The 19,903-nt window shown below is 29.6% G+C and overlaps 2 protein-coding genes across 2 annotated transcripts; both read left to right on the top strand.

Annotated features, from left to right (window-relative positions):
- Positions 1 to 14,179: 14,179 nt before the first annotated feature.
- HELRODRAFT_170781 (hypothetical protein) lies at positions 14,180 to 17,282 on the top strand (the record flags this gene model as incomplete). Its single annotated transcript, XM_009016616.1, has 2 exons — positions 14,180 to 14,290; positions 16,362 to 17,282. 2 exons carry the CDS (start codon positions 14,180 to 14,182, stop codon positions 17,280 to 17,282), a joined length of 1,032 nt encoding a protein of 343 aa, XP_009014864.1.
- Positions 17,283 to 18,208: 926 nt separating this feature from the next.
- HELRODRAFT_191189 (hypothetical protein) lies at positions 18,209 to 19,900 on the top strand (the record flags this gene model as incomplete). The annotated part of the gene is made up of 3 exons (XM_009016617.1): positions 18,209 to 18,281; positions 18,530 to 18,792; positions 19,421 to 19,900. 3 exons carry the CDS (start codon positions 18,209 to 18,211, stop codon positions 19,790 to 19,792), a joined length of 708 nt encoding a protein of 235 aa, XP_009014865.1. The 3' UTR covers positions 19,793 to 19,900.
- Positions 19,901 to 19,903: the final 3 nt, after the last annotated feature.

Below are 19,903 nucleotides of genomic sequence, written 5' to 3' on the forward strand. Positions count from 1 at the left end.
CTGAAAATATTCAAATGAATGCTGACAGTTAGTTACGATTAAACCACATACATAATATATGCATACATGTACAATTGTACATACATACTTATATAATACATACACACATACATACGTACATACATACATACATACATACATACATACATACATACATACATACATACATACATACATACATACATACATACATACATACATACACACACACACACACACACACACACACATACACACATACATACATACATACATACATACATACACACACACACACACATACATACATACATACATACATACATACATACATACATACATACATACATACATACATACATACATACATACAAACACATACACACTTGCGTACATTTATTTTATACATACATATACTCAAACGCGTATCTATATATTGTATAGAAACACAATACACATACACTCAATACTGATACAATGCGTGTACATACACTATACACACACATACATACATATGTATTGATGTTATGGTTGTTATTTCTATGGCTGTGTGAAGTTTATGCTATAAGGACTGACTACTATACTAGCAACAAACACTAATATTAATTACAGTCTAGACGTTCTTTGTCCCCAATTCCATGCAAAATGTAAATATCAGATGGATTAGTAGCTGTTGTGAGTTTAAAAAATAGAAAAAATTTAATCAAACTTTATTATTTCTGCAATTTTAGATTATTCAATTTTAAATGAAAAATTTCTTTTTTGCGTCGTTTATTTTTATTTCTGAAAAGTATTTTTCCAAATTTTTTATATTATTTTTACTGTCTGACTGGGTTTCTGAAATCAACAAGTTTGTTTTTTCTAATTTTGTTTAAATTAAAATTTAATAGTAAGTAAAATTTTATAGAATTTTATAAAGAAAAGCATGCGGCAGAACTAGGCAAAAATCGGAGATATGTCCTGGGCCATGCCCGGGCATAACTAATGGCCTAAGGGACTTCTAATCTAACTAAATTACTAAACAAGCAGTAACATCTCAAACTTTTTGGTTTGTTACTGTTGTTGTTACAGACTAATAATAATAATGAAAATATTATAATAATTATTCAATTGTTGTTATGAAGAGTATTTTAATTTAATTTTAATCAAATTGTTAAAATTATTGTTGTACTTTTTGCAAGTTTTACTTTCATCTCTAAAATAATAGAAAAAGTAGTTTTTCATCAATTGTCATCTTATTTAAAATTTAAACTCTAACAGTTAGAGAGATACAGGTAAATCTGGTTTCATACCTGCTCACAGTACTGAAACTTCTTTACTCAAAATACACAATGATATCCTTCTCTCTAGTGACAGTAGTAATCTTACTCTTCTTCTTTCTCTTGACTTTTCCTCAGCTTTTGATACTGTTGATCATACTATTCTCCTTAGGCTGCTACATCTTTCTTTTAATATTACTGATTCTTGTCTATCTTGGTTTTCTTTTTATCTCTGTAATCATTTTTCTTCTGTTGTTCTCAATAATTCTACTTCTACTTATAAAATATAGAATAAGTATAAGTCTCAATCTAAATTATTTCCTAAGTATTTATCAGATATATTAATTGAACCTAAACGCCCCGGTTTACGATCATCTTCTTGTTCTCGCTTCTTCTTAACTCGTGTTAAACACTCTTTTGCGAAATCTGCTTTTGCTTTTTCTGGCCCTTTTCTCTGGAACTCTCTACCTACTTCTCTGACTACTTCTCCATCACTTTTGAAGTTCAGACCCATCTGTTTTCAAAATTCATCGAGTAGCGCTGTTGAACATCGCGGAAATAGCATTTTACAAGCTAATTGATTGATAAAAACTATTGCAAATCTTACCCTACTTTACATCAACCAGGAGGATGGTTCTGTCTGGATCTCTGTTTTAATTTTTACCAAAAAAAAAACTGAAATTATTTTTTAGCTTTTCTCTTAGAGAGTCCAATTGATTTTTTCTTCTCAGGCTCGCTAAACAGTAAAGACCACTCTGATTTAAAAATAATTCTTTAATTTAGTAGTGCATTTCATCCATAAATTTTAAAATTTCATTTTATTTTTTTATTGTATTATTTTTCTATTTCGTTATCACTTTTTCAGTAAAAAATTGAAATTGAATTTGAAATAGTTTTTTTTTATAAATTTACAAAATTGTTATGTTTGTTTACACTTTTTTTTAAACAACAACAAATTCTTATCTGCAAAATGCTCTTGATTCAAATTGGATAAGTGAAGCTTTTAAATTAAAAACAATTATAAGAAATTAAAAAGCAAAGTTGAAATATTAAAAATACTGCATGATTATAACTATAATTATATTAAAATTGATTACTTTTTGTACAATATAAGTTGTTATTTCCATCCTCGCATACCTTGCATGTAGTTACTTTCTCTGCTGTCTGACAGAGTTTGTTTACAGAATTTGCATTCAACAAAAATTGTAAAAGGTATGTAAATAAATTAAAAATTTAAATAATAGTTACATAATGCTTATCGTATTTTTACTTGTACATTATACTAACTGAATTTTGATTATTTTATTACTTTGTGTGTAAGTTCCTATATTATTTTTTAAAAAGATGACAATTAACCTTGTTTACAACTTCTTCCAAATAAGGCTGCTGCTGTTGTTACCTGATGCAAAAAACATTGCATAATATTACTTAATTACCTTTTTATTGTTTTAATTTTTTCTGCCACAATCACGAAGCACTTGTTTTGGCGTAGTCTTTTTTAGACCGCATCTAATGAAATTTCGTTCCAGAATCATTTTTTATGAGTTTTTTTTAAAAGTTATAAGTGTTAAAAAACTGTTTCAACAACAAAAAATTTAGTTGCATTTTGATGAGGAAATATTAAGTTTTAAAAAAGTTTTCAAAATCACTTTTGTTTACTTTACTCATTAAAAAAATCGTCTTTTATTTGAATAAATGTAAACAGTCTAGAGCTAGTCTTTTTGAAAAAAAAAATATTTGTCTGATTTGATATTGTGAATTATTATTATTTACTTTTAGCTTATTTTTGCATTCAAAGATTAAATTGTGGAATCATTTTTGAAAATAAAATCTGCATTTTTAAAAAATTATTTTTCTCTAAAAATGTTCATTTACTTTTGATAACTTCACTCTTAACATTATATATACCCTTTTTTTTTTTAGAAGGAAATTCAGTTGATCTGAAAGCAAGACATGTATTGAAGATGATGATATGCCATGATGATGATGATGATGATGATGATGATGATGATGATGATGATGTGATTAATATAGTGATGATCATTCTCTCTGCTTCTGCTTCTAACAACTCACTTGACAGAATTTCATAACAAGTATGGCTTTTATTATTCCCAACATGCTAGCTTATTATTATTTTTTTTATTATTATTTTTATTATTATTGTGATTATTGTTATTATTGTTGTTATTGTTATTGTTGTTATTATTGTTATTATTATTAATGTTGTCATTTTTTATCTTGACATCATCATTTTTTGTCCTACTCACTGATTGTTTAGTAATTTGGATGAAATGTATTCAATTGACTTTTTTGTATTATTCACCATGGTGGCTAGTATTGCTCATGGCATTTTCTATGATTTAATATTGTGTTCTTATATATATTTTTATTGTCTTTGAACAATTCACTATATAATAATGGCTCTATTCATTCCACACAATTGACTCAACAGCTTCATGATTTATTTCAGATTTTTAAAATAAAGTTATTATTGAAATAATAAGACATTTTTTGTTTCTTTATAAATATGAAAGAATTTTTTGAATTTGATTTAATATTCTATGTGAATTCAAAATGAGTGAATCTACTGCCTTCCTATATTTTACTTAACAGATAGTGATTGTTCATTTTGTTGTGCTGTATCTTGCTTTTATCACATGCACACTCATAAAAACACACATACACACACACACACATACACACATAAACACAAACACACACATTAAATTTTTCTCATTATTACTCTAAGCTTGATCAGGTATATGTAGTGCATGTACACACTTTTAGATACAGTGTATACTGTGGATGAATGTATTTATAGATCTCTATTAAGCTAATTATAATCCTACCTTTATTTATGATAATTTAATCCAGTACTAAATGTATGTATCTCATGTTACCTATTATATTGCAATACATTTAGATCAGTGAGCTTTCACAATTATTGGACAGGTTAGAAACTCTACAACTTTAACAATTGGTGGCAGACTGGCCTATCTTTATTCTGTTCTTTCTTGAGCCATTTCTGGTTGCTAGCAATAAGTTTTCACATTCTTTGCGACATTTTCTTTAAGGTGTATTTAGGTCCTTCATTTGGGTTGACGTTTCCCAAATTTTAAAGTTTTTATTTTTGTATTTAAAAAATTTACTTTGCTATCTCGGTCTTGTACTTCCATGTCATCAAATTGGAAGGAAGTATATCATTAGAACCCTTTTTCAATATCTTTTTCATCTTAAATATTCTTTTCATCACAGTTCATTTAATTACTAACTTGAAATTTCAGATGTAAAAATCCTGGAACTCTTATGTTATTTCACAGTTTCAACTGAGTGACATCAATTACAAATAAATGCTATTGCTCAATTAAGACTTCTTTTTTTTATTTCAATGTCTGCAGGGCCATCTTCACATTTTGTACACAATTAGCAATTTTCCAAACACTTTGCCATGAAGTGCACATGGAAATTTATGGCATTCCAAAATATTTTATCTCACTACCGTATCATTTTTGTTCCACTTATATTTTCCTTGGTTCGTATTTTTTTAAATTTCAGTTTTTCCATTTGTACTTGCCTACAATTTATTAAAATAATAAGTAGACATTCAGTTTAGAAGCTTTATTCCCATTTGAATCATTTCTTTAAAAAATGATCATTGCGTTCATACATATACTAGCGATGTTCTTTGTGCTTTTGATTCGTATAAATTTATATTAATTTCATTGAGCTATCTAAAAATGACAGAAACCACAAAATCTACATAGCCCTAAAGACTATTATTTAAACAAAATAACATCAGTAGTTACAGTAGGACATTAAGTTATTGGTTGAAATTCTCAAAAAGATTTAATGTGATAGTAATAATAGCCATGTTATTCATTGGGAGTAGTTGTAGTAATAATATTATATTAACTTTGTTAATTACATTAGCAGATGACCATGTCTAAAAATAGCCTGTAAATATTTTTCTTAATAATTTTTCTACCAACGTATTAACATTAAAGATATGAGTATATAATTTTCAAAATTTAAAAAGTGTTTAGCTTAATGTGACATGTTGAGGTATTAACGCAGAATATCCAATGATGTCATTAATGGTTCATAAGTTCGTCTGAATGTCAGATGCGGCAAATGAACAGAAGTTTTTTCAACCCGAATGAGTTTGTCTTAGACGGATCCGTGTGTGCTACATTTTGCATCTACTTGTTTCAATACTAAGCGTCTCAGAGTTTGGTGCCAGTCATATGTTTAACATGAAAATTTGTGAATATAATTTTTTGTCTCTGAAATAATTTGGGGTTTGTGGCTTTTTTATTAATTGAAAATGATTTTGAAGAGAGAGAGAGAGAGAGAGAGAGAGAGAGAGAGAGAGAGAGAGAGAGAGAGAGAGAGAGATTTATATTGAAGATTGTTGTGAAACTGAATAATAAATATTTATTGATCCTTACTTATTCGAATATCCAGTTTTATACAAATGTTCAGCTGAGCTTGAAAGGGTATTAATAAATATATGCCATTAAAAAGGTTGCAATTCAAATCAGTTCTTTAACATTAACTTTTTTTAATATCAGATAACGTTCGTTTTCTAGGCTTTCAAAACATTTTTATGATGCTTTTAATATAAGTTACTTGAATAGAATGCACTGTTAACGGATATTTATAATTGTTATGAATGAACGTTTATCACTAATAAAAAGGAACAGAAGCATAAAATGTCAGTAATAAGGAAACCGTTTATTTGTTTATCTGAGCATCTACCATGCAGTCTGAGCAACTAATTTTCTATGTAATATTTTTTGTCCAGGTTAGTTGGGCTGTATGTAATTAGGTAAGACATCCTATCTGGAGAGCGTGGTTGTCATTTTAAAAATGAAAATTGCTTCCACGGAATGGCAATTATTTTTTTTTATTTAATTAATCAAGAGATTTAAATAAATTAATTTTTAAATTTTTTTTTCAATAAAATAAACATTGGTCAGAACAGAACCAAACAAGCTTGCTTTTACCTTAAAATTTATTGCAACAATATGTAAAGTAATTTAATTTCTGCTGCTATATATAATCATCAATATAATTGTCGAGATTTCTTTTATGCTCTAGCTGAAAAGACATTCGAATTTTATAACCAAAATAGATGAGTAATTAAGTGAAATTAGATGTTAATTTTCGAGTTTCATGCTGAAATTAAGTGTTCTTATTTGAGTCTGTGATGAAACAATACTTAAATATAATGATGATTTGCTTTGATAGATTAATGTAAGTGGGCTTTAATTACATTATTAATATGTATGATTTAAAAGACAGTTAACAAGCATTGTTTTAATTTGCTTTGTTGAGGGAGATAATTAAATTATTTACAAAGATGCCTGAAAAATATAAATTATGATTTATCATGCAGGAAATTTTTCACTTCAAAAAATTATGAAAAAAAACATCTAGTACAGTGATTTATTATTTTTATTTCTTTTTTTTTCTATCTCACAATAACTTATTCATATAATCGTTTTTTTACTAGAGCTGTTGAATGGCATGATGATGTTCACGTTTAATATCTGCAGTACAATAATATTTCTAAAGAAGCCAGCCAGGCTAGTGATGAATGGTGCGCATTATTCTGCCTCACATAAAAGGGAATTATTACAGAGATGGTGTATTTTTTTCCTGTTTCACGGTTCCTGTTCATTAATGCTGATGGTCTTTTGATTTTTAAGTTATCATCTAATGAAATGTTGAGTACTTTTCAATTGCTCCTTCATGAAAGGTTTTATGTTGCTCCAACAGCTTCCCTTTCTATGTAGGCTTCATACTGCTTACTCCCAGTGCCTGTCTGCTTGTTGAAAAGTCTTCAAGAGAATATCTTCAATTGAATGCAACTCTCTTCGCACTTTTATTATTAATTTTTATTGCTGTGGTTATAGTTATTGCTTTTATTATTTTTGTACATCTCAATATAAATTCAATTGAATATAATTATTACTTTCATTACTACATTGTTTCTTAGCAATTTAGTTTGTTAAAGGCATTTTGGTTTAGTTTTTTTTATCAAAAAATGATAGTTTTTATGCCTTCGCTGAATATATATTGTAAAGATTTATAGTCATTTTGTTGTGAATTTCTATGTACTTTTTATTATAAAAAGATTTTGATAATTTCTGAGATACATGATGTCAAAATATTTTTCATTAATTTTCTTTGCGTCTTTGATGTTGTTGACAGATTGATGCTATGCAGTTGTTTGCACATACATTCATACACACAAACACAATTGGATAACAAGCGCTTTTAATTAAACAACTAACAAAATTTTAAATCTCTATGGATACAAATTAAATAATTTTATAATTTTGTACGTGGTATGTGAGATGAGATGGTGAGATGAACATATAAATGAAAAAATATACCAGTAATTAAGTGTGTTTGTTTAGTTCTGTTTAATTGGTGCTATTTATTTTTTGTGTGGGCTTACTGTATAGTAAATTTATATATTTATTTATGTACATACCTTTCTTTATCCTGTCACATAAGTCTGTGCAGTCATTAAAAAAAATTCAACCAATATATCTTTGTATACAAAAATGTTGAGTATCTCAGATCAGATCCAAGTATTGTTGGATCATAGATTTAATGAAAAATTATTGGTAAGAATGGAGAGTTTTCTGGGTGTAGTGCTACTATGATTTGAGGTATGTTTATGGAACTGACTTAACTTCCGTATTTAAAAATTTTTTTTAATGTGAGCACGTGAACCAAACTGAAATGTGGTTGCTGATTTTGGTGATCTAGATATTTGGCAATTTTTTTTTACTGCGTTAAGTTTAGCTAAGCAAAAAAGTAAGATATATACCGTAACTTCAAGGAAGAATATATAGAATCAATCAATCAATCAATCAATCTTCGTTTAGCGTCCAGAGACCCAGTTCTCCGAGGTAGGACGTCGTTTTCTTTGCCATCAATTTTTTGCGCTAAATTAGGCGATCAGTTGTATCCATTAACTAAGAATATATGGAAAGGAAGAAAAATACAGAAAGAAATATAAGTTGGGAAGATAAGCTCAATGATACTTTATGATGATGATTTTCATAAAATGACTTCTTAGTTTAAACGTACATTACCAATTGAATCGTCTGCAATTACGGAGGGGAGAACCAGACTGACTAGTCAAAAATGCTAAGGCATTTAAGTGATTGCGTTTTCTTATTTTCTGTTTTATGCCCTGTCCAGGAAGAAAAACATATTTTTCACATGCGAGTCCAAAATTTGAAACATTTCTATGGCTGGTCCATTTTTTCCAAGAATAATGCCTTTCTACAAAAAATTTGTTTTTTTCAGTTAAAAATTGTTTACATGTTGAAATTACTACAAAAAGATTTATGCTATACTGCTAAAATATTTATTTGTTGGTGATAATAATTGCAGACGATTGTAATTGGTGATGTACATTTAAACTAAGAAGCCATTTTATGATAATCACAAATTTTGAAGTTTTGAAAATTTATGTTAGAGGGGACTTTGTAAAAGTGTGATATCCTTCACTTACAGCCTTTGATATAACTCAAACGTTAATATATATCAATAAAACGGTACAGTGCGATATTTGTATCATTAGTTTAACATGAGCCATTGAATTTTAAGATCTGCGGACTATGTTGATATGCCTTTCAAACGTAATCCTTGCTTATTACATAATTTACAAGCCATTTTCACGCAAGCTTTGTATAAAAAAGTGTTGATAACATTCACGTTTATGTAATATTCATATTGATATAAATAGTTTATCTCACATTTATGCCTCAAAGAATGAAAGGTAGAAAGTTGTTGAGCATGTTAAAGAGTCATCTTGTGCTATTATATTTGATAACTTTTTTTAAATACATGTTAATACTAATATTTTTAAAAACTAAAATGCGCGTGACGGTATGATAATAAAACAATCAATCAATGGTTATTGTGGATGTGTTGAGGGGCTTGAGAAAATTTTTTGGTTCACATGTGAGGCCTAGACTCAGACATAATTTTTAATCTGGTTGATGTTGATTGGTTAAATCTCACGTACTACTGAACAGACAGCAGGCACACGAAGCTTGATGTTGCTGTCATATGCTGAATCACTCTTGCATGCTGCTGAGTAGCAAATGAAACTCATTCAACTTTTGTGATGCATTTATGAAAATGAGCGATGATTAATTCTCTAACACTCATTACAATTTGAAAATGCTCTTTATCACCATTGTATCACTACTCACAGTTTTATTTATGAACTGTGTAGTCTACATGATGTAAATTTTTTTTTGAAATAATTTAAAAACTACACGGAATAAATTGATTTACATTACATTATAAGTTACAAGACACTGCAGCAGCATTATGATTTTATTGAGTTATGTTCGGTTTAATTTAAATAAAGAAAGTAGACAGACAACATGTAACATATTTTTAACTTGAGGGCTTATTGTTCCACAGAGGAACATCTGATGAAATATTGAATCGCTTACAATTTTGTTTCTTTAGGGCAAAGGTTTATTGGTCTTTAGTTTTATTTTAAAATTTTCTTCATTCAGATTATATTGCTCATTTCAATTTTTATATATCACTCTAGTCTGTGTAGTTAAATGCAATCTCCTTTACAGTTTAGCACTGTTGGTTTTTTCATTTGGATTGTTGTCCATAGCTTCTAAGCATAAAAATTCGTTAAGATCCGAAAATCGTTCAAAATATCTTAATTCAGTTTTAAAATTTTCTTCCAACATCCACTAACGTTTCATCAATTTTTTTTTATTAATTTTTGTTTCTCTGTGATTTCCATGGTTTGTTTTGTCTGTAAGAACATTTGCATGAGAACAATATGTGCTGCTGCTGCTTCTTATATATCATTCTTTTTAATAAAAAATTCACATAAATTTTTAAGATAGGTGATAAATTGCTTTGAACCATTTCTTTTTATTTCTTGTCACTTTTTTTCTTTTTCAACTATCATACTGATGGTCTGCATAGTTTTTGTCTTTTAATATTTTGCAGTTGTTAAACACCAGAAATAAATTGTTTGTCGTTCAATCATGTGCCGCCAAATTTTTCTAAAAAAAATTTTTGTTTACTCTTGTGGTTAAACTTAGTTTTTTTTTGTAATGGAGCGCCTCGTTATTATAATCTACTTCGGCTCTCTTTTAACTATTGCCTCCATCATTATTATTAATAAGTTCCTGCATCTTTTAATTCAGTTTTTCAAACTTCGCTAATCGCGTTCGCCAGATTTTCGCTTGGATATTTTTATTTCGATATTTCTTTATTTACTACTCGTTGTTAATAAAGATAGCTTGTAAAATAACTCTTATATATACTCTAATTACTCTAGCTAATTATAAATGTATAGGCTTGGTTAGTATTGTTTTACCTCAAACACATGTGAAACACTGTGCCAGAATTCCACACGTTTCTCGTAAGTCTATCCATCTTTCGAGCTCGTTGACTGGTTTGGTAATTTATTGAGGTTATTTTTGAGCATCCGTGAGACGCATTTATTTAAAATTATTATAAAAATGTTTACTTCAATTGCATTAAAGAACTGCAGCAATAATAATGGTTATACATATAACAACATCAATCATAATGGTGGTATTTATAACTTTCATTGTACTAAATCTGCATCTAGCTTTTCTTCTTCTTACATTTTTAATATAAAATAATTTTACTAATTCGGTGTGGTGTGTGTGTGAGTGTTTGCGTGTTTGTGCGTGTATAATCACATTAACGTTTGAGTGAATTGAAGGTTGGAAAGTTGGATGAATAATGAAAAAAAAAAAAACAATTAAAAAAATCTTTATTTATAGAAGAACTGTACAAGTACATACAGCTTTTTTTGGCTGCGTAGTTCTTCATATTGACCTATGGTTTCTTAATAACTTGTATTTTTGATTTAAAAATTGATTATAAAATTTTTATTTCACACGTCTAAACGTTTAAAATGACTGAATTTAAGTAACTGATTGACAATTGATTTACTATCCCATCTGGCTTACTGACTTATGAAAAGTTTTGTTATGTTTAAATTATCGTACTGAATGAGTGTGTTTTAAATGTCTGATAATAATTAGTTCAGATATAAAAATGCGTCAGGAAATATATTGTGTTGTAAGAGGAATGTAACCCTCTAAGAAGGCCTGGTTGCAGTCTGAAAGCGATGTTTGTTGTCATTATCATCATTTATTAGGACAGTTATAATAATTACTGTGTATTTATCTTCACTGTGTATTTATTTGGTTTTATTTTATCCTGTTGTTATATAAGGACATCATGGAAGTTACATAAAAAAAAACACACACACTTACATGAACACACACTCATAAACGAACGCGTATACACACGCACACTTACTTGAACACACATACATACATAAACTCACAGGCACACACACATCAACACACACACAAAACTCAATGACACATTTATATGTGCTAGATAAATAATTCAGAATATGTATAGATTCTTTTAATGAAGTTGGAAATTAAAATTTTTTGATTAATTACCTGGAAAGAAGAACTAGTTCAATTTTTTCAGTTTATTTATTTTCTTTTTTCGTTATTTTATTAACGTTTCATTAAATCCCTAAAAAATAGTTATTAAGTTATTAATTAAATACAGTAATCAGTGTGTGCATGTGTATGTGTGCGTGCGTGCAAATTAAACTAAAAGGTGGTCAAACAGCTGAAAGTGGTCCAAGTACCACATGGATGTCTTTGATGTTTGAAAAGGATATAAATAACCTGTTTGTCTTGGCTCCTATCATGTTCCTGAACTATAGTCATAATTTATAAATTAATGCAGGGGTAGAGCGGTGGGCAAACTACGGCCCGCGAAGCTATTTTATGCGGCCCGCGAGGCCTTGTTTGCCAAAAAACAAAAAAAGGTCGTTAGCCAGACATTATAACCAAAAAAAGGAGCTACTCTCTCCCGGGTCGAAAAAATTTGCTATTTAAGTACATATGCGGCCCTTCAAAGGTAAAATAGTTCTCAATGCGGCCCTCGCAGCAAAAAGGTTCCCCACCCCGGAATGAATGAATCTAAACGAAATTATTAGGCAAATCGCAGGTTTAATAGTGCAAATTAGCTTTAATAAAAGTTTTTAAATGAAATTGCTTTTCTAAAAACTTTTCGTTATTTTAATAAAGATTATGGTTCAAAATTTGATACTAGGTATTAATCACATGACTTGAACAACTAACAGCAATTAATTAAATTAATAATTAATTAAATAATTAAGTCAACTTATTTAACACTGGCAGTTAATCACTCTCTCCTTGATTAATAGTAAATGATTTAAGGTTTGACTTATTGACTGTAACATCGTCATTAATCAAGATAATATGACGTGGTTTTTATTTACGATCTGTTACACACAGAGTCTAACAATGAAACCACGCTTATGTAGAAAAACAACAATCGAAGATGTCTATTAATTTGTATTTGTTTATTTCTCAGTATAATTATATGTTGATTGTCATTAAGATTTATATTTATTTTATTATTATTACCATCTCCTGCTAAGCTAGATGATTACTTTCGATAATAAATTTATATGGCTGCGTTCTATCTGTTATTGATTTCATTCATTCATTCATTCATTCATTCATTCATTCATTCATTCATTCATTCATTCATTCATTCATTCATTCACTCATTCATTCACTCACTCACTCACTCACTCATCCAGACATAGTAATTAAGTGTTACTCTTTATATCTTATAGATTTTCTTCGTTCATTATCGTCAGTTAGTCATTTAATAAGTTTATAAAAAAAAGCAAATCCACACGTGCTATGTAATAATTTAATAAGTCTGGTCTGGTACGAGTTGCATGTATGTAGTAATTCAATCATTCATATCAAGTTGCGATGATTTTTTTCAAAATTAATTTTCGAAATTCTTTTTATAATAATTTTGTCTCTTAATAATAAAAAGGAAAATAATAAAAGTTACATCATATAGTATTTATAATTATAAGCTATAATCACAATCCTGTGCAATGAAAATATATGTTTTTTCCAAGTTGGATTTCTGGCAAAGCCTTGTAGTACTGTTTTTTACTATCAGCAAATACTACTATAAATGTTAATAGTACTTACAATAATTAATGTAGTACTTGTATTAACGTAGCACTAAAATAGTACTGCGTCTAATGTAATTTATTTTCATAAATTTTCAATAAATATATATTTAAATGGAAATTAATTTATTCAAATATTGAAATAAAAAATTTTATTCCATTTACAGGCGTGCAAGTATTAACGCTTAGTCATTTATTTTACTGTTCTTAAAATTAGTCTTGTTGTCTTTTACCTAGAATTATTTGTAGTTTAAAAATAGGCTCTGTGAATTTAAAAAATCAAAACCTTTGCACTGAAAGAATTAATGTTGTTAATAGGAATACTAAAAATGTCATCTAGTAAACATAAAAATTGCAAGTGCAAATATTATTTTGTCATTAATATTATTACTTTATATTATTATTATTGTTAAGCATTGACTGACATGTACGGACTTAACTTATAATTTTTATCAATGGAATTATGGAATTTTATATAAATGTTTTTTTTCAAGTTAGGTTGATGCTATAATGCTGCAAATAAAAAATTGTTCTATATTTTTGGCTTTTTCAATATAGTTTTTTTAATGGTTGCTTAGTAAGTTCCAGAAATCGTCTACGTAAAGAAAAGTACATAAAAAGTGATAAATTAGATAAATATTGTAAAACATAAATAAATAAATTATATATATGTATATAACCATGACATATCTGTTTTTTCATATATTTGGCTATCTATCATTGCAAATATTACTACTTCAAAGGGTTTTGGTAAGAAAGCAATGTTTTTATTCTGAAGAAAATATTTGCTTTACAACTTTCATTAAGATTAAGAGCGGCATATTCACCATGGGCTTAATATAATATGGAGCAAGTTTATGATTCTGCTATGACTTGTTTTGTTTGGACTTTGGTAGCAAAATCAATATTTTCAGTTGGTATAAATGTTCACTTGGGAATAATCACAAAAAACGAGGTAAATAAATGATAGTTATTGACATAATATGAAGAAGAGTAATGAGCGTGAATGATGGGACTGAAAAAAGTTAACCGAAGGTTGAAACATTGGTAAACTCAGTACGTAAAAAATAACGTTTTATGGCACACAAACCAGGCTACAAAACTTGGCCTCACAATTGTTGGTTGGTCTCTGACAGGTCTAGGTCTGAAAAGTGAATTTGAAATATATGAAACGTATGGAAATAAAAGCTAGCTTGTAGAAGATTAACCATTTTGTATATTCAAATTCATAATGAAATTAAAAACCGGTTGGAATGGTTTTGGAACATAATAACGTTGACCTCTCGATAGCAGATTTTTTTGATGTGATTGATGTATTACATGGAAACTTGAGATCGGGTGGATTGTTAGAATTTGTAGAACGTAGAAAATGTTTAAGTGATGACATTTCTGGTAAAAGCTTGAAGACCAATGGCAATTGTAAAGAGAAATTGGCATGCGAACAAGACTTGAGCATTTTAAACTGGAAAATATTGAATGCATTAATAAGATAAAAAGACTTTGTGGTGCATTTGAAAGGTGATAAGTTTGGAGGTGAACTTGTTAAAAAAGAGAGGCAGTTTAGTGTTTAGTTTGGACTTGTTCTGAGTTTTTAAGGTTGAGAGGATTGGAAAATGATGAAAGAAGGGAGAAAATGTTCGGTGAAAGCTTATATTTTTATTTTACATTGTGTCTGTTTTATTTAATTATTTATAGTTGAAAATTTCAAATTTTCAAATTCATATTTGTCTAACATTTTTATCTACTTTTATTAACGGTATAACGAAAGTTAGAGGAAATTTTCGCAACGAAAGTTAGAGGAAATATTTGCAAGTTTTGTTTATTGGTTATAACTAACCACACACACACACACACACACACACACACACACACACACACACACACACACACACAAATGTATATATTTTGTATGTACACACACACAAATGTATATATTTTGTATGTACGTACACATGTACGAATACACACATGCTTAGATGTCTATTTATTTGTTTATTTCATATATCTCCATCTATCACCTCCAATTGCAGACAGCGCTGATTAAAACTTTTTAAAATTTCTAAATTTTTATAAAGCTGGTCTACATATTATATATAATACAACTATGAAAAGAAGATAATTTCTTTCTTCTTTTAACATCAACAGTATTTACTTACGAAAAACAAGCCGGTACAACAACTTGAATTGAATAAAAAATTAATAATGGTAATAATAATAATAATTACAATAATAATAATAATTACAGCAATAATAATAAGAGAAATATTATAGTAATTTTTTATTTTTATTACTATTTTTACTACTTACTATCAATTTTTATTCACAAAAGAAAGTAATTTGTATTATACACACACATGCTCTCAGCAATTATTACTTTTTTTTCTTTTTCTTGTTTTTTTTTTTTATTTTTTACTCTGTCTAGCTCATTAGACTGCACTAATTGATGTTGCTATGTCGTTGTTCTGTGTAATTCTATTAGAACTCATCCCTCGTGAATGGTTTTAATTATTATTTTCTTTATAATTTATTAATTTTTTTTTTACTTTCATGCGAGTTGTCATCTTAAGCTGGCTGCTGTTGCTGTTGTTTGTTGTCTGATGGGTTGATGATTTTATTCTGTCTGTATCTGTCTGTGGTTATCACTGCGTCATCGTCATCTCTTTTTAAAGTTTCGCTTCTCAGTTTAACTGATAATTTCACTTTCTCAAAATCGTTTACTATATTTAGGTTCTTATTTACTGCATTGTTCGGTTTTGAAGTGTTAAGTCCATTATAAAATTGTTTTATGCTATCGTAAAATTATATTTTTATTACTGGTGTAGACATTTTCTTTAACCATTTAGAAGAAGTTTCAAATGCATGAATTATTGCTTTTTAAATGTCTGCTTTTGTTTGCTCTCATGTTTACGGGTTCAGTTTTTTTATTTAAATGTTTCAAAAATTCTGAGATGAGTTTTTTTATATTATACATGCAGTTTAAAAATAATATTTTTGATAGTTTGAAATAATATTTTTGATCATTTCAGTTTCAGATAATGCTAACATTCATGAAGAAGCTAATGGGTTCCAGTAGCAAGAACAACGATCAAATGTCGTCAAATGCTAGCAGAGTAGTGCCATCGTCGTCAGCAGCTGTCAAAATTTACAAAGAATATGGTGACGACGACGATGATGACGATTCTCCTGATACTGATACTGAACAATCGATTAAAATATATTTCAAACATAAAACAGATAAACTAATTAAAACAGCAAAAAACTTTCATGTCAGCACACCAATCAACGCCAATCATTTTGAATGTTGCTCGTCTATAAATAACATTCACTGTTGTAGCTGTTTGGTGGCCGAAGTCGTCAACGCTGGCAATACTAACTGCGTTGAGAACGTGCACAACATTAACAACAACAACAACAACATTAACACTAACAACAGTCCAGATTTAAAGAATGATGGTATTCATTTCAACACTGAGGACAGTGATAATCAAATCATCAGAACATTGCCAGCTCCTGACAACCGCAAAAGTTCATCATACACAGACGATGGCAACGCACTGAATGATATTCGCCATAACATCCTTGCTAACAACGTTAACATCTATTGCAGTGTAGGCAGCAGTCAGAGCATAGTCGGCCGGGCAAACCACATCTTTGAAAACTCTCCACTAAATCAAATGAATTTCGAACAATCGTCTGATAATTTTTTAGCAACTTCTAAAAGAAAGTCTCTCGAACGCAAAAAATTGAGTGAAATTTCAAACATGCCAGTAACCACTTCAGCATCGCCACCAGCAGCAGCAGCAACCACGCCTACATCATCAACACCAAAAAAACTAGATGTCTGTTGTTGTGTGAACTGCAAACACTTTAGATACAAAGAGGATAAAATTGTGGTGAAGAATAATTCTGATTTATTGCAGTTTAAAGGTCAGTACAGCAAAAGTTAAAAAATAAATGCAAACACATTACAGCTCTTGAAGTTCATTTTTACCAAGTCAGGGTTATGATGCTGGTTGATGGTTTATGTCGGCAAGGGTGATCAATTATACAATAATACAATAACTATACAGATTGTCCTGGTTATGACATTAAACTGGCCCTCACTGCCTTGTGAGTGATGTTGGATCATCAAAGGCTAGGCCCACCGCTTATAACTGTGGTTGCGTAAGGAAGGGCGTCCTGTGTAAAAATTAGCCAAATAAATTACTTATGATGACAGAAGTGACAATGGCCCTCAGTGAATGGCGTCGAGGGGTATTTCGGTTTCATCATAGGTAGCCAAACGGCAACCCTCGATCTCGGGGAAAATGTTGTCTAAACGTGTGTTGTTGTTGTTGTATACAAATTGAGATTTTTATTTAAATGGCACTGAGGATGGTGATCAGTGTGTCGACGTTTTAAAAATTTGAATGGGGTGGGTGGCGAAAATTTTTCAAAAGTTTTTTACTAACATTTTCAACAAAATTTTTCTGTTCTGAGTTTAGTTAATGATACACTAATGACATTTTTACAAATTTTTTGCGAAATGAGAAGCTAAAGGAAAATTTTTCACTTGCTGCTTTTTTCAAGGATACAAATTATTAAATCTCATGTTTTGAAGAGAAGCACTATTATGGTTTTCTTATATACACCTATTTATTGCTTAACCAAGAAAAAGGATTTCGCCATCAATGAATTATTTTGTTTAATTTTGTAAAGTAAATCAATTTAGGTAATGTTGTTTTTTTCCAAAAATATTTTGCAACTTTTTTTCAATCAAGTATATTTTTAGTTCCTATTTTATGGCTTATAACAGTTTGAGAACAATTTGATTAATTGTATTGGATATATTATTGTTTTACAATTTTGTTTGGAAATGTTTTGGCTGTGCAAAATGGTGATCACTCTCATCTACAAATTATTGAGAGGGCAAATACGTCATGCCTCACTCATCAGAGTCTGTGATGGTGATGACGATATAATTATGATGATTAATTAATTAGTAATTTAATTGACTAATTAATTTTGACAATTTTTGTAGGCAATGAAAGTCTGCATGCTTTCTATAGTCCAACAACAACAACATCAACTACTACTGTTGGAATATCTTGTGGAGAACATACACTCGCACATATAACATCTAATAATATGTCTGCTACGTCTTTCAAATGTGCTAGCAAAATAAACAAAAAGTTTATTAACTTGTTAACTTCAGTTAATGCGCAAAACAGGAAAAGCAATGCCGATGGTGTTAGTTGTGAGGCTTGTAATTTGTATTGCAGCGATGAGAAGAAACATCTGTTACACTTCACAGAATGTCCTGATTGTAAAGTGAACTTTTCGTTTGATTGCAACCTATCTAACAATAACATCTACAACAGTAACATCAACGACCACAACGTCAGCAGCCACAACGTCAGCGACCATAGCGTCAATGTCGATAGGAGAAAAAGAAACAATAACGACACCGGTTTACGCGTTAGTTTCAGTTTTTTCGGTTTAACTTGCTCACAATATTTTATTTCGCTCATTTGATGTGTTCGTTTATTACTGATTTGAAAACAAGGAAAGCATGCCTGGTTTGAACGTGGAGAAAGAATGTGCAGTGCATGCATGTGTCCTCTGGTGTGTTTTTTCATATGACCAGATTTCAAGCTAATTTATGCAAGTTTAAGCAAATTCAAGCAAACTAGTATAGTTGAGAGAAAGTGAAAGACAGAAGAGTGCGTGAAAAACGATAGAATATTAGGAAGAAACGTAAAAAAACAGGAATAGAGAGGAAAAGAGAGAGAGAAGAAAGAAAGATACACAAAGAGAGAGAGAGAGAGAGAGAGAGATACAGAGAGAGATACAGAGATAGATACAGAGATAAATAGCTGTTTTAATCATGAAATAGTTGAAAGGAAGATTTCTGTTTGCAGAGTTAATAATTACATAGCTGAAAGCTCTAGTTCGAGAATCGTGATGATGATGACGATGATAGTGATGATTAAGTTGTTGATGATAATAAGAATTTTGATAATAATGGTTACAGTGGTGACGACTTTGATAGTGGTGGTGATAAAATTGTGAAAATGAGCATGACAATGAAATCACAACACAATAGACACCAGTTGGGAGTTCCACATCCGTTTTCCGTCACGTAAACCCACTGCACGAGAATACTGAATTCAACAAACGTCATCCACCAAAACATCAGATTCTACAACAACAAGTTTCAACAACGACAAAGACCATTAAAAGCAAATCCTCGTCCACTGTAGCGCAGCAACAATGCAAACCCGGGAGGCCTTCAACCAACTACCCGCCTGCATTTCCAGCTACGGTTGTGCGCTTCAAGGATGGCGAGGAGAGTTATGAGAGTTACAAGAACAAGCTTGAGAACCTGAACAAATACCACAGTTGTCAGCACAACAACAGTTCCGTTGTTATTCCCAATGTCACAATTCAACACGCACAGGGTCTTTTAATTGATTAACTGACACTTCATCACTAAATAAATCGTTTAGTTACTTGAATTAATTTAAAAAATTAAATGTCTTCACCTTATTATGATCATCGCTTTCAATTTATTATTATTGACGTTACT

The sequence above is a fragment of the Helobdella robusta genome (genome assembly GCF_000326865.2).
Source record: "Helobdella robusta unplaced genomic scaffold HELROscaffold_19, whole genome shotgun sequence".
NCBI lineage: Eukaryota > Metazoa > Annelida > Clitellata > Rhynchobdellida > Glossiphoniidae > Helobdella > Helobdella robusta.